This window comes from Trachurus trachurus (genome assembly GCF_905171665.1).
Source record: "Trachurus trachurus genome assembly, chromosome: 5".
NCBI classification, from domain to species: domain Eukaryota; kingdom Metazoa; phylum Chordata; class Actinopteri; order Carangiformes; family Carangidae; genus Trachurus; species Trachurus trachurus.
In genome coordinates, this window is record NC_139896.1 from 27,763,510 (window position 1) to 27,778,119 (window position 14,610).

At 41.0% G+C, this 14,610-nt stretch overlaps 2 protein-coding genes across 2 annotated transcripts; one reads left to right on the forward strand and one right to left on the reverse strand.

Moving 5' to 3' along the window:
* Positions 1-1,400: 1,400 nt before the first annotated feature.
* LOC310986322 (somatomedin-B and thrombospondin type-1 domain-containing protein) lies at positions 1,401-6,082 on the reverse strand (the record flags this gene model as incomplete). The annotated part of the gene is made up of 5 exons (XM_083972170.1): positions 1,401-1,515; positions 3,125-3,307; positions 3,500-3,578; positions 4,443-4,634; positions 5,845-6,082. 5 exons carry the CDS (start codon positions 6,080-6,082, stop codon positions 1,401-1,403), a joined length of 807 nt encoding a protein of 268 aa, XP_083828296.1.
* A 3,096-nt stretch (positions 6,083-9,178) lies between these two features.
* rdh20 (retinol dehydrogenase 20) lies at positions 9,179-13,915 on the forward strand (the record flags this gene model as incomplete). Its single annotated transcript, XM_083971623.1, has 5 exons — positions 9,179-9,631; positions 11,536-11,634; positions 11,889-12,034; positions 13,596-13,727; positions 13,798-13,915. The coding sequence occupies 5 exons, from the start codon at positions 9,179-9,181 to the stop codon at positions 13,913-13,915; spliced, it is 948 nt and encodes a 315-aa protein (XP_083827749.1).
* Positions 13,916-14,610: the final 695 nt, after the last annotated feature.

The following is a 14,610-nucleotide window of genomic DNA, read 5'->3' on the forward strand; positions in this document are numbered from 1 at the left end:
TGATTTGATACCTAGACTGTGATACTGTGACATGTTACCACCATAATACAAAAATGAAAGAAAAAAAAAACTCATCTATTTTTTCAAGTCATCTTTGTTTTTATTTTAATGGGCACTTTACTCCCCCTTGATTTCCAAGGGAGCCATTCAAATTTACAAACTAAGAGCTTTTAATTTCACTGAGATCCCTGTGGAGAAATTCTGATATGAATCAAAGGACTAAACCATTTTGTTAATGGGGAAACACAATCAAGTGACTTGTTTTATTTCTCATTCATTAATACAAGATGAAGAGCACAGATCCTCAATGTTTTCCATTAAAAGGCTCCCAAATGTACAGTTAATGCATTCAGCAGAAATCTAGAAGTAGAATTTGGTTGTTGGACCTGATGCTAAATTTAACTGTGAAGAGGTCCTTGTCATCTCTGTCAGTATCCCGCAGGACCCTTTCAGGGACATGTGGTAGTTTTCAAAAACCCAGTGAGAACCACTGCTTTAGCAAGTAGCCCAATTCCACACTCTCTGAATCGAACACTGTATTACAGGGTTGGGGTCGATTCAAGATGCCTTGATGAAGTAAAACTCAAATAATACGTGACACTATGAAGGGAACCAGTATTAGAGCATGAGACAAATTAAACCTAGTTCAAATTATATATATATATATAAAACCCATAAACTATATTTTTTCTACATTTAAAGCTCTCAGTGGAATTGACCCCAACCTTGCCTAAGCCATCAGTCTTTGTAAGTACACTGTTTCCAGGGAATTGAAAAAAAAAAAAGATGTTTGAACGACCTTAGCCAGCTCTTATACAATGTTGTTTGTAGGTCCCGAGGCTGTCTGTTTTGTAAAAAAAAAACCAACAAAAAAACATTTTTACCTGTTGACTTTCTATGCTGTTGTTTCTGTATAAATGTTTTATTGTTCAGTGCATGTTGTAACTTTGGCGTTGTGACTGGTTGTGATTCACACAGAGCCAGTACTTGTCATGTAAAAAAAAAAAAAGTGTCTCAATGTCCCAAGATATTTCTATTTCTTAAGAAAAGCAACATTTCCCTTTGATGACTCAAAATGAAATAAATCAGATAACTTTACATTTTGATTAGGAATTGATGGCTTTCTTTTTTTTCTTTTTCTTTTTTTTACGTTTTGGAACTGCAAACCAAAGTAGACAGGAACATGTGTTATTAAAGCTTGTTTTGTGGAGAAAGGTGTAGAATATTTATTATATTCTGACTAAGAAATCAGATTTTTTTACATGTCCATGCAGTTGTAAGTACCTGGAGTCATTGATCACCTCTGGGCAAAACTGACCACTGACGATATATTTTCTTACCAGTGTTTGTAATGATGGCAAATATGAACAGGAGGGGGGCTAACAGGAGGAGGGAGGAGGTCAGATGAAGAGGAAGCTGTGGGCTGTCGGGCAGGAACAGGCCTCCAGCCTCCCAACACGTCTCCACACACCCCTGCATCGAGGGTTTCCCACTGCCTGCCATTGGAGAGAATGTCTGCAGGAAAGAGGCAGAGGGAATGTTGGGTAGTGTTTGCAAGATTTAGCTTTAAACCCCACTGATAAACAATGTTGCCACCTAGTGGTATTTATCATCCTTACAGTACCTATCAGATCTGCAAGATGGGGTATATAGATCATACAAATAAATCCTGGAAATGTGACCTGTAACATCTGACAGTACACACTCTATGAACAACGGCAACTCTCAGAATACACAACTGAGATACAACCATGCACAGTCAGATAGGAGAGAATATTTATTATTCTGTCATGTAGCTTTTTATGTTTGATTTGTCTGGTAAATGGTCTAGAATTATAATAATGCAAATTAATTATTATAATTATAAATGTACGATTTGACAAATGCATTTATTCTACCTCTTGCTGAAGAAAGAATGTACCACTCCCATGTCTAATCTGAAACTCCAACCAGCAGCCACCTACATGGGAAGTAAGGGGAAACTGATGGCTGCGGCTTTGGGGTGTAAATTATTTGCACAGCCGATGTAGCGAACACTTAAGTCCGTCTTTGTCCAAAGGTAACAAAATCTACCTCGTCACATTGTTTGCACAGATTAGACAAGATGTAACAGGTTCCTGTCTGAGCTGCAGAGGTGCTGGTGGCTGTCCCACCTTGTTTCCAGTCTGCCAACAGCTTGTTGGGATTAATTTTAACAAGCTGTTGGCAGTTCCTTCATGTTCATCATGCAGACATGAAAAGTTGGGATTTCTTTTACACAGTTAAAGTAGGTTATACTCCTCAGCAGGTAACAGAGAAGGAACCATTTCATTAGCACAGGGGTGTCAAACTCATTGTAGTTCAGGGGCCACATACAGCACAGTTTGATCTCAAGTGGGCCAGACCAGTAAAATAATAGCATGATAACCTAAAAATAACTTTGATTTTTATTAGTTTTTATGTTTACAGTTAATGAACAGTTAAAAAACTAAAATACCTAAAATTTCTTGTTTAAAAAATATGTGCAATTTTCAACAATATTATGCCTCTTGTCTTCTATGTAATTTTGACACTTGGCAAATTCACCCTGGGGGCTGGATTGGACCCTCTGCCACCGGGCCGGTTTTGGCCTGCGGGCCGTATGTTTGACACCCTGGCATTAGCACCTTTGCACGTTTACTCACTTTTCTCTAAATCTTCCTCACAGGTGCTAAAAATAGAGGTTGTGTCCTGTCCAAAGGAGCATGACTGACAAGAGTGATGTGTGTCACATATGAGTAATACCATATGTAATTACTTTTTAATATACTCTTGCGATACTGTTAATTGGTAATTACAGAATAGTGTGAGACAGAAAGGTCACCTTCACTTTAATAACGGAGTGAAGCTCTTTTCTTTCTTCACATATAAGCAAAACGAACTTCAAGCTCATTTCACGGCTGAATAAATTCTTAGCTGGGCTTATAAACAAACACTTTATCTTTCTGCTGTGGTCATTAACATTTCCCGAACAACACAAGCTTAAATTTGTGTGGCCAATTAAACTGGAATTTGAATCACTGTGACTTGTGTTGTGACAATGTTACGATGAAACTTCCTGCCATCTCACAAACTGCAGGCTGCTATTTCTTTTCCGTGTTTATACCTGTCCTCTGAGTTTTCCTCTCCATCTCCAGCGCAGTGTCTCTGTCCAGCGGCGAGTGCAGGCGGCTGGCACTCCACACACACGCGGTGCCCCTCCCTCAGGTACTGCATCCAGCGGGTGTGTGGGCCTGCACTCTGCTGGCAGCCTTTTGTCAGAGAGGTCAACTGGAACTGGACACAATACCTATTTCGTACACACACACACACACATAGGATTGCACATGCACATGAAGAAAACAGAAAGAAAACACATGCACACAAAGAAAACATGTGAAAACAGTATATAGGGATGATGCTATATGGGAGAGAGAGAGTGGGGGGTGGGGGGATATAGAGGGTCATTTCATATTTCTCTGGACCGTATGGAATATGTTACCCTGTAATGTCGTCACTGATGGGAATGTCTCTTTTCTTCCTGGCGTTGCCATAGCCACCCGTGGTTATGAGAGCTGGGACTGCAGAGGGAGCATCCATCATAAGACCATTACATGTTGCCCATATGTTACCTTATGGGTCTCATATGTTTAAAATGAAATGAGCATTTAATTCAATTTATATAATTCATTTTTTTTAAACGTAATCACTGCTCCCTGTGTCATGCTCCTAATGTGTTTCAGTTATATTCCACTGACATTTGTAATTTCTAAATTCTTATTTTGAACCATGATCAGTGAGCTTGATTTCTGTCCATGTCTCTGCCCCTTGTTGTTTAAGTGTCCTTTGTTCTGTCTTTGTTAAATGTTCATGTCATACAAAACAAATCTACCTACAGGTATTAATAAAGTTACATGACCTGACCTGACCTGACCTGACCTGCATGTGTTGGGAAGATGTTAGCAAAAATAGGGTTTTTCTGGTGTGTCGTCCTAAAAAAAAAAAAAAAAAAAATTGCACATGGGAATCATGTTATTTGCACATGGGAAACAGGTGGTTTATGTGAATTCCCATGTGAACCCGTTTTCCACATGTGGTAACATTTTTAAACATGTGCTTTACCTGGTAACACATGTGGTAACATGTGATCACATGTTACCACATGTATTACAAGATGCTAAATGAAGAGCATTCATTTAAATGTGATCACATTTAAATGAATGCTCTTCATTTAGCATCTTGTCTACTTTACTTTTGTTTATATTTAATATTTGACACAACTTCACCTGTGGCACTGTGTCTATAAATGATACACATTATGTCATATCAAATTCTTATTTCTTTCTCCAATAAAATAACTTTAAATGTCTCAGTAACCTCTGTCTCTTACTGAATAAAGTATTAACACGTGGATTTGAGGAACAACAAGGCTGGATTTGTCTGACCAAGTGAGTTGTGACAGTGTCCTTGCTTTGACCAGTACTCTGCGCAGCCAGCCTGCTCCTCCAGGTGGGGACAGGGTTTCCCGGCGTTGAGCGGCTCCTGGAGGACGACCCTGCTCCGTCTGCGCACCGTGGCCCTGCACAGTTCTGCACAGCCGGACCACTGCGTCCACTCACTCACCACACAGGACACCGCTGCAGGGAACAGAAGGAAGGAGACAGACCAAAACATCAATCTGTCTGTGATCCAATCACTGTTGTGACATGGTTTGCGTGTGTCATGGCCAGTGCATCTAGCACATGCCTGAGAGCTGCAGACAGTTGACACTAAAGAGGCACATCAGACACAACAGCAATGCAGCGAATTTGTTCCATAGTGCAAAAGATGCAACAATATCTGCTCACTTTAATGCAGATGAGTACATGTTATTTGGGAATTAATTGTTACAGTCTTAGATATTTTCTGTTAATCGAAATAGACGCCTAAATGGGCCCATGTTGATTGTAGATAGGCCTATGTTCTATAGGATGGATATTAAATGAATAAATTAAAGTATTGTATAAATTAATCTGTGACTTGCATTATGGCAATGTTAGGATGCAAGAAACTTCCTGTGATCTCATAAACCACAGGCTCCATTCTGTCCATGTTAACCTGTCCTCTATATTTTTCTCTCAGTCTTCAGTGCAGTGTATATCAGAATCAGAATCAGAATTTATTTATTTGTCATTGCACAGCAGCACAACAAGATTAAAAGCTAAAACCTTAAAGTGCAACCACATAGTAACAACACAGACCATAAACAATTAGTGCCTACATTCAGTTATTCAACAATTATGTATGATCCTGAGTATGCATATAGATAAAGTGACAGTGCAAGTGCATTGATGACTAGCAGGGAAAAATATAAGAGTAAAAATATAGAAAATAAAAGTAAACAAGTAAGAAATATGTATATAATGAATATAGCCATAGGCTGTCAGTTCATATTTACATTCAGTATTGTAACGGCTTTGGTATAAAAGCTGTTTTTCAGTCCGTTTGTTCTGGTCTTGATTATATGCCGTCCAGAGGGAAGCAGGTTGAACCAGTGATGGCCTAGGTGTACACTGTCCCAAACAATGTTTCTAGCTTTGTTGGAGCAGCGGGAGGTGTGATGGAGTCCAGGGGGCAGAGGGTGGTCGATAATCCTCTGTGCACAATGCACAATAGATTACCGTAGTGTATAAAAAATAATATATAATTGTAAAACAATTCATCTCTTCAGGATAATGTGCTTAATCTATTCCCTTATCTGCTTCAACATCTGAATTCTCCTTTATGCATATTGTGAATGGTGTAATGGTCTGAATAGCAGTTGAGTTGAATATACAAAAGTTCAAGTGGTGTAGTGAAAACACCTACCTGGACAGGCTGTCTCGTAGTCATGGCAGCAGTCCAGAGTGGAGACACAGGCTTGGTCACAGTAGCAGGTGCCATACGACCGGTCAGATCTCCAACCTTCACTGGTGCAGGACGGGTCGCGACCGGAGCAGCACAGGCCCGCTTCCCTACAGTCCGCCTGGCACCCACCGACAAGGAACAGACACAGTCCGAGACAAGCGATCAAAGTCACAGAGCTGCTGCTGCTCCACTCTGTCATCACGGCTGACTGACTGACTGACAAGTGATGCACTTCAACAAGTCAGATCAAAGATGCAGGACTAGGTTATTCTACCTACAGACTGAGGTTGTTTCAGTCCTTGTAGTGTAGAAATAAACTCCTGTCATCTGTGGTCAGTTGGGTCAGGGGCTCAAACAGTGACCGGTGGGTTGGAAGTTATCCATGTGTCAACCCTGCATCTCTTAAAGGCACAGTTCACCACTGTGGATGGAGCTCGGTGCTGGACAAAACTAAACTCAACGTGACTGTGTAAGATCATATATTTATGAAAAGGCATTAATATTAATATTAAAAAAATGATTACTGGGATTTTACTGTTAATTTGTTACATCACCAAATACACTGAAGCTCTGCTGGTGAAGGTTCAGATCGACCCACACTAAACTGCATTTACAGGCCATTTTACTTTAGGACATTTGCACCATAATAAACTTCATTAGAGTGTATAAGAAAGAACATTTACAGGTCTATTGCTTCACTGGGGAAAAAAAGGGTAGAAAATGAGAACAAGTGTTGTGTTTGCTCAGATTCCCTCCTTCACACAGTCCCCTCTGTCTGTTGGCGAAGTAGTGGCCAACTTTCCCGGCTCATGTGTGCCTCAACATGTGAAAAGGGTGGATTAATGAAACTCCTATGGCTGAGGTTATTCATGCATAAAGAACAACAGTGTGGACAGTGAAGGCCTCCACTCGAACTCAGATTCCCAGTAGCCGGGTACTATGTGTGTGTGTGTGTGTGTGTGTGTGTGTGTGTGTGTGTGTGTGTGTGTGTGTGTGTGTGTGTGTGTGTGTGTGTGTGTGTGTGTGTGTGTGTGTGTGGAGAGAGAGAAGGTGGTGGAGAGAAGGGGGACGGGTGGAGCTGAGAGACAAAGTGCAAGTATATGAATTCTGACAATCAGAACAGACAGGATTACAACTGCAGCACAGACACCACTCGCATCCTCTCCTGTTCTTACATTATCTGATCTTCTAATCAAGATAATAGAGGATTTTCTTTTCAAGATAATAATAATTTCTAAAGCGCTTCCCACAACACAATCCTGTACACCTGTTGTACATTTGGACCCCAGGGTGGAATGTACTCACATTATTAAGAAACATAACAGAGAAAAGCTGCATATACATATACATACATAATATTGTTCCCAAAGGTCATTCTGTCTAGATAGGTTTGACATGATCTGTATTTATCTTAAGACTTGTAACTTCATACTGCTTGTAACCTTCTTTAGTTATTATTCAATCAAAAGAAAATTGATTTAAACAAAAAAAGAAATTTCCATTAAAGGTACATTGTGTAGGAATTATTCCCACTAACGTTGCAGTTGTATATCGCAAGCAACTCAATCGTGTTTTTCATGCTGTATTCACATGAAATTGGGCAGACGGCAGACGGACGACAGCCGCTGCAGGTAACGGCATAAACAAGCCTCTACTAAACAAGTGGTCCGTCAGCACGAGGCAAAACAATAAACGTGACAATATGTTGTCATGGTGATGTCGTATTGTTGACCTGACCCACGTTTTACCGGCTTTCTCTGGACTTCTGTGACTAAAATGACATCTGGTTCGTTACCGACGGCCGTCTGCCCGACTGCACGTGAATGCAGCATCAGTGTAACGCTCCATTCCTCCTCACAGACGCCAGCTCGACCTGAGCCGACAGCTCCGGTGTCTCCGGTGAGTTTCCTACGGTCACGGTGCCACTGAACGTAAAAACATGGCGACACGACATGGCAGCCAGCACCGAGCTTACCCACTCCATGATATGAACGGCAAATTCAGAGCTTACCGGAACACTTCAGTTTGTTGATGGGGTGATTACTGATTAATGAAAAACATACTTTTGAACGAAATAATCGATTTTCGTGAATAGATAAAAGGAGAAGTTACACAATGTCCCTTTAAAACAAACTTCACTTCAATCAAAAAAAAGTGTTTGAATGCAAAAAAAATATTGGAGACCTAAAAAATTGCATTTGAACCCTTTTTTCTTTGATTGAAAAGTTTTATTTTTTGATTGAAGTGAGTTATTATTTGATTGAAAATATATTTTTTGTTTAAATCAACTTTTTTTTTTGATTGAATGATAAAGAGACAAATATCCTACCCATAATATGGCCCAATACCGAGATAGGAACATGCTTTGAAAAATGCTGCACAATAAGTTTACATATACTACACTATAGAATTTGAGAATATGGGTTTAAACCATGCTCATTCACCATTATGGGCCAACAACTGTGGCATGCTGGGAGTGAAACAAGGGCCGGCTGTGTTCACCTAGAAAACAAAAACGTGATACACAACAAGCAAATTTCTTGGGTCTTAATTAAGAATGCAGAGATTTACAGTTCATATACATAATCTCCTTAAGTTTTCATTCAGTGTGACTCTCAGTGCAGCAGGGAGGCCGTATGGGACCAGACCTTTATCCTCCAACAGCGCTGCTTCGCTGAGCATCCAGTCTAATTCAACCTTGGCTCACTGTGTCGCTTAAAATACAACTGTGCTGTCCTCCTGTCCAGGCCGTTGTTTGTCACTGTTTGTAATTTACTGGAAGCTTTTTAACACAAACTCTCAACTCTCATTGTTCATTGACTAAAAACATATGGAAGTGATGCAGCTGAGGACCAGGGTTGTAGCCTACAGCTTCCTGCTCTCACTCCATAATGCATAGGCTAATCAGCATCAGAATTAGTCGTGAACTTTGAAAGGTGTCCTGCAAAGACCTTCAAACTTCAGCAGTGGGCCGGCACATGTTATTTTCCCTCTGTAATAGTGAAAATGCATACATTCACAGCTTAAAACAAAAGTGGTTTTTCTATGAGGAGCTTAGGTGTTTCTAATCCAGCGGGAGAGTGTTTAAATAAACCAAGGATGGAGGGCTGAGGGTCACAGAGGGAGGGAAACACCAGCTTGGCTGTCTGCATCCTCTGCACTCACACTCTCCAACACTTGGTCTGGCAGTAGGACACTGAACCTCCACAGTGAACAGGTGTGAAGTCCAATCTGTTTTAGGTAACACAGATATATATTCTTTCACACTTAAGACCATCAGCAAATTAGATCAAAGATGATTTTCCTAATGGACCTCCAGATGATGCTGCTGGATGTGATTTACTTCATCCTGCGTAACTCTGTGCGTATCGTCATGCGCCCCCGTACCAAGCCCATTGACGAGGAGCTGGTGCTGATCACCGGGGCGGGGGGCGGCCTGGGTCGCCTGTTTGCCCAGGAGTTCACCAAGCACGGGGCAGATGTGGTGCTTTGGGACCTCAACAGCACTTCCAATGAGCAGACAGCCAAGCTGGTGCGCGAGATGGGCGGCAAGGCGTATACGTACACGGTGGATGTGACTGACCGGGAGGACGTGTATCGCAACGCAGACCTGGTCAGGAAGGACCTGGGCCGTGACGTCACCATGCTGGTGAACAACGCCGGGGTGGTGGCAGGAAAGCGCATGCTGGACTGTCCCGATGAGCTGGTGGAGAGGACCATGAAGGTCAACTGTCACGCCCTCTTCTGGGTGAGAAATATTTATTAATTAATGATAGTACAGGGATGAACTAATCATGTATAATTATGTAACATCATGACACATGAAGCAAACACTCGGAACTACTTTCTTCAGTAAACGGAGTAGCTGCACTAAACGTGCGCTTTTGAAATCACTCCGCCCAGCAGCTGTGTCTGGAATGTAGTTCCAGCTGCATTTGCCTCGGAAACAACTCTGTCTTGTAATTTTATATGATTATTTCATAACGTGGTGAATGTGCAGGTCACAACATGTCAACGAGAGCATTTTAAAGTTGTTGGATGTTGGTTGTATTTGATGAGTTTTGAGGGACAGGGCACCTGTACCATTCACCTTATGTTCGTTGAGCAGCTCGCGTCTCTGCCCTGCGGATCTCAAAACAACATGCACCGATAATTAAAGGCGATGAACCTACTGCTATGACTATAGGGATTATGGCAATAGGTGAATTTGCCAAAATGTTGAACTATCCCTTTAAGAAAGAGAAGGCCAGAGAGCATGTTGTCTGATTGTCACAGGCTCCACTCACTGAAAGGATGCTGATGATGTTTGTTTAAGGTTTGTAGAATTTAATCTCTGACTCAGTAGTTTCATTCAGACTTTTTTTTTTAAATCATAAAAATAGACCAAATGAAGAGTGTTAACTGTGTGGACTAGCAGTGGTTTTCCAACCTGCATTGGAAACCCCCCCCCCCCCCCCTCCCCCCCCCCAATTTCGTAATAAGACTACCACAAACATACAAATAAGATTTAAACATATAAGATTTTGGTAATAAGATATGAAATTAATACATCTATATCTATACCTATATACACCAATGAGGACAACATGTTCACCTGCTGCCTGATATATTCACCCACTAACAGGAGCCATGATGAAGTGTTATTGACTTGATAAAGTGTATATCTTATCAGAATTGTATTAACCAATCTCTTCCAAACATATCACTGTGAAAATTAAGCCACAATTAACCTTTATAATAGGGATAAAAAAGAGGAATGTGTCTGAAAACAAAATTCTTCATGGGCAACCGTGTATATATAGACTTGAATATACATATAAGAAAAAGAGAGAAATTGAGCTTCTCTTGTTTTCAGCACAATACTGAATTTTTAGTCATTATCATTAAAATAAAAAGTTCTTGAGGAAAGTCACGAGTAGCCTACTTTTATGGTGTTATCGGCTTCCAACACTTTGGAAAATTTACAGTGGGCTCTGAGTTGGAAAAGGTTGGGAACTGTTAATCTACATGACCTGGCAGACTTTATGAGCAAAGGAGGTGCTGCTCTCTGGATCTTTTACTGTGTGATTTAAAATGTGTTGTTCTCCTGAAACTGTAGGAATTAATTCATGAAAAGAATCAGTTCACTGAAAACAGTAATTGCTTCAAATTTTAATAAAGGTCCATGTTTCCAAATGAGTAGTCCTGACTGAGAGTCAAATGTTAAGAACAAGTGCTTGTCAGTGGACCCACTGTGGTTTAACACCTTTTCACAGTTATTAGTAAAATCCATTGTAACTCAGTTTCCCAGGACACACAGACAATGACTCAGCACCCACTCAAATTTGGAAAGCAGGATTTAGCCTTAGAATTGCAAAATATAAAAGTTAAGATGCTTTGCATCATCGGCCAAACAGAGCAGGTTATTGTGCGTCGTGTGACACATGACATGTAAATATATTGCGTTAACAGCTTTATCCGCCTCACACTATGGACTGTAGGATTCTGACAGAAATCCTCTTAATATGAAGCTACTCGTGCAACATAAGCTTCCTCTGCATTTGGCAATCTTTAAGTCACCACAAGTCATATGACACATGCCCTGTAAGCTACTGCAAAATAACAATGTATGTGTGCCTGTGCTGTGTGTGTTTGTTTGTGTGTGTGCCTCAGACAGTGAAGGCCTTCCTCCCCCAGATGAAGGCTCAGAACCACGGACACATCATCACCATCGCCAGCGTCCTCGGCCTCTTCAGCACGGCCTGTGTGGAGGTGAAGCAGGGAGGGAGAAGCATCACTGCAACACTGGGATATGACAGCTTCACTGTTACACTCTTTAACACGACTCGCTACACAAGTGTGCAGTTCAACTTCAAATGCCTGTCATGCTAACACAACTCGGAGGCGGTTTTTGGAAATCAGAAAACAAAGATGCCTAAATATTTCATTGTTGTAAAACACCAAGAACAAGCTCTGATTTGTGTCTTTGTTTTGTTGTTTTGCTTTTTTCAATGATTTTGGAACAGGATTACTGTGCCAGCAAGTTTGCTGCTGTGGGCTTCCATGAGTCTCTGGCCCATGAGCTGCTGGCTGATGAGGTTGAAGGAGTGAAGACGACTCTTGTGTGCCCCTATATCGTGAACACAGGCATGTTTGACGGCTGCAAGATACGGTATGTCCACAAGAACAATCACATACAGTCATTTACCTCATGTCACAATGTTTCTGAACATTTTTTTAAGTAGGTAGACTTGAATCTATCTTCCTCATTAACACGTGCACTACAAACATACGGCAGGGAAAATAAGTATTTAACACATCAACATTTTTCTCAGTAAATACATTTCTAATCTAATCGGCATGAAATTTTAAACAGATGTCGGTAACAAGAAATCCATGCATACAAAGAAATCAAAACAAATAAGTCCATAAATTAAGTTCTGTGTAAGTGAAATGACACAGGAAATAAGTTTTCAACACATGAAGAAAAGGAGGAGGTGCAGAAAGGAATGAAAGAGAAGAAAGCAGCAGGAATCTGTCAGTGTTTAGAAAGTCCTCCTGTCTCCTATCAGTGCTCATTAATATCAGCTGCTTTAGTCCTAACTGATGCCGATCAGGGGTGTCAAACTCAATTACACAAGGGGCCAAAATTTATAACATGAAGTATGTCGCGGGCCAAACATGAAAATTGTAATGTGAAATAATAGAAAAAGGTGTATAAAAAACTAATCAAACAGAACAAAACTCATTTAGCCTGTTTTTCTCTCTTATGCCACTTCCTCCTCCACTTGGGGCCCGAAGTTAAAGGGATAGTTCAACATTTTGGCAAATGTGCCCATTGCCATAATCCCTATAGTCATAGCAGTAGGTTTGTTACCTTTAATTGTCAGTGCAAGCAATTTTTAGAACGGTGGAGCAGAGCCGTGAGCTGCTCAGAGCTACGCTAAGGAGGCTAATGGGATTTCTTGGTTTCCCTCATCAAACTCATCAAATACACAATCCAACAACTCCAAAATGCTCTGGTGGACAACTTGTGACCTGCACATTCACCACGCTATGAAATAATAATGGAACATTACAAGACGGAGCTGTTTTTGAGGTAAACTGATGCAAAACTGCTGATGCGCATTCCCGTCGGGGGCAGTTTTTCGGCAAGCAGTCTCTGCATTTGCCTCGAAAACAACTCTGTCTCATAACGTTCAGTTATTATCTCATAGCGTGGGGAATGTCCAGATCACAACTTGTCCACCAGAGCATTTTGGAGCTGTTGGATTGTGTATTTGATGAGCTTGCGGCTCTGCTCCACCGTTCTAAAAACAGCTTGCACCGACGAATAAAGGTAATGAACCTACTCCTAGGACTATAGGGGTTATGGCAATGGGCCAATTTGCCAAAAATGTTGAACTATCCCTTTAAAAGAACATCATTTCACCATAAGCCGGCCACAACCAGGTGCTGCTGCAAGATTTCTGACAGAGTCACAATAAAACTCAGAGGGGTTTGGGCCTCTCACACAGACCTGGAATCAGCAGGTAAACAATGAGTAATGCCACCACGGCCTCCATGCACGCTCACCATGCAAGATTGTTGACGCCTTCAGTACTTATTTTCCTGTGCTGTAAATGTTGAATGAAGTGGAGGTCCATTATCCTGCTACTATGTTCAGGTACTCTACACATTCATTGTCTAATGTCAGACACTGACTCATAAATGTTATTTGCTGCCTGTGTTAGTGAGGAGGTGGAGCTGCTGCTGCCCCCTCTGGAGCCTGCGTACTGCGTGGAGCAGGCCATGAACGCCATCCTCATCAACCAACCGCTGGTGTGCATCCCTCGCATCACCTACCTGCCCTTCCTCTCCAGAGCGTGAGTAAAAACGACAAACAATATAAAGGAGTTCTTTTGAACGTTGCTTCATACTGTGTTCTTTTTTTAGGCTGTTGCCGTGGGAATCCAACGTGGTTGCGTATCGTTTCATGGGGTCCGACAAGTGCATGTACCCCTTCATCGACAGCAAGAAACAAGAGTCCAATAACGCCATTACAGTTGCATAGTCATGCCTAAAATACTTTTTGATAACTTCAAATTGAAATTGAATATCATTTAAAAGGGTTTATGGTGTCTTAAAAAACAATCCTGCCAAATGGACCGGACTTTAGATTTTAAAACTCACCATTTTGAAACCTGTACTGGATGACGACTCAGCCAAGTGGTCATCCAATAACGATAACAAAAAAAAGATTTCAATAATGTTGAGATGAAATATAAAGTCCTTTTATTTATTTAAGCGTAAGCACATTTTCACCATAAATCTATGACATGACAGGACAGGGATTCAATCCTGGACTGATCAATATGGGAACTGGCTGGTGTTTCATATCTGTTACCTGATACTGAATAAAATGAATTGAAAAACCAACGCTCTAAACACATACTGTCTGATCAGAGCTGATCACTGTGGACTTTTCAAACTGCACAATGAGCAAAGGAAAAGAGATAGTACTGCTGAATAACTGCAAACAACACACACAAGGTTGGATACTGATATTGATATCGGGAACAGCTGGGTTGAAAAGTGCTCAAACGTGTTGTTAATTATAAATGATGGCAGTGATACGGTATAAACATACAACGTATAAATATTCTAATACATGGGAGGAGGTATGACTAATGAAACATCTCCCACAGCATAATGTTTAAAGTGTCTCCTGTGTCATGTCCCAGAATGAGTTTGTTTAGGCAGAGCAGC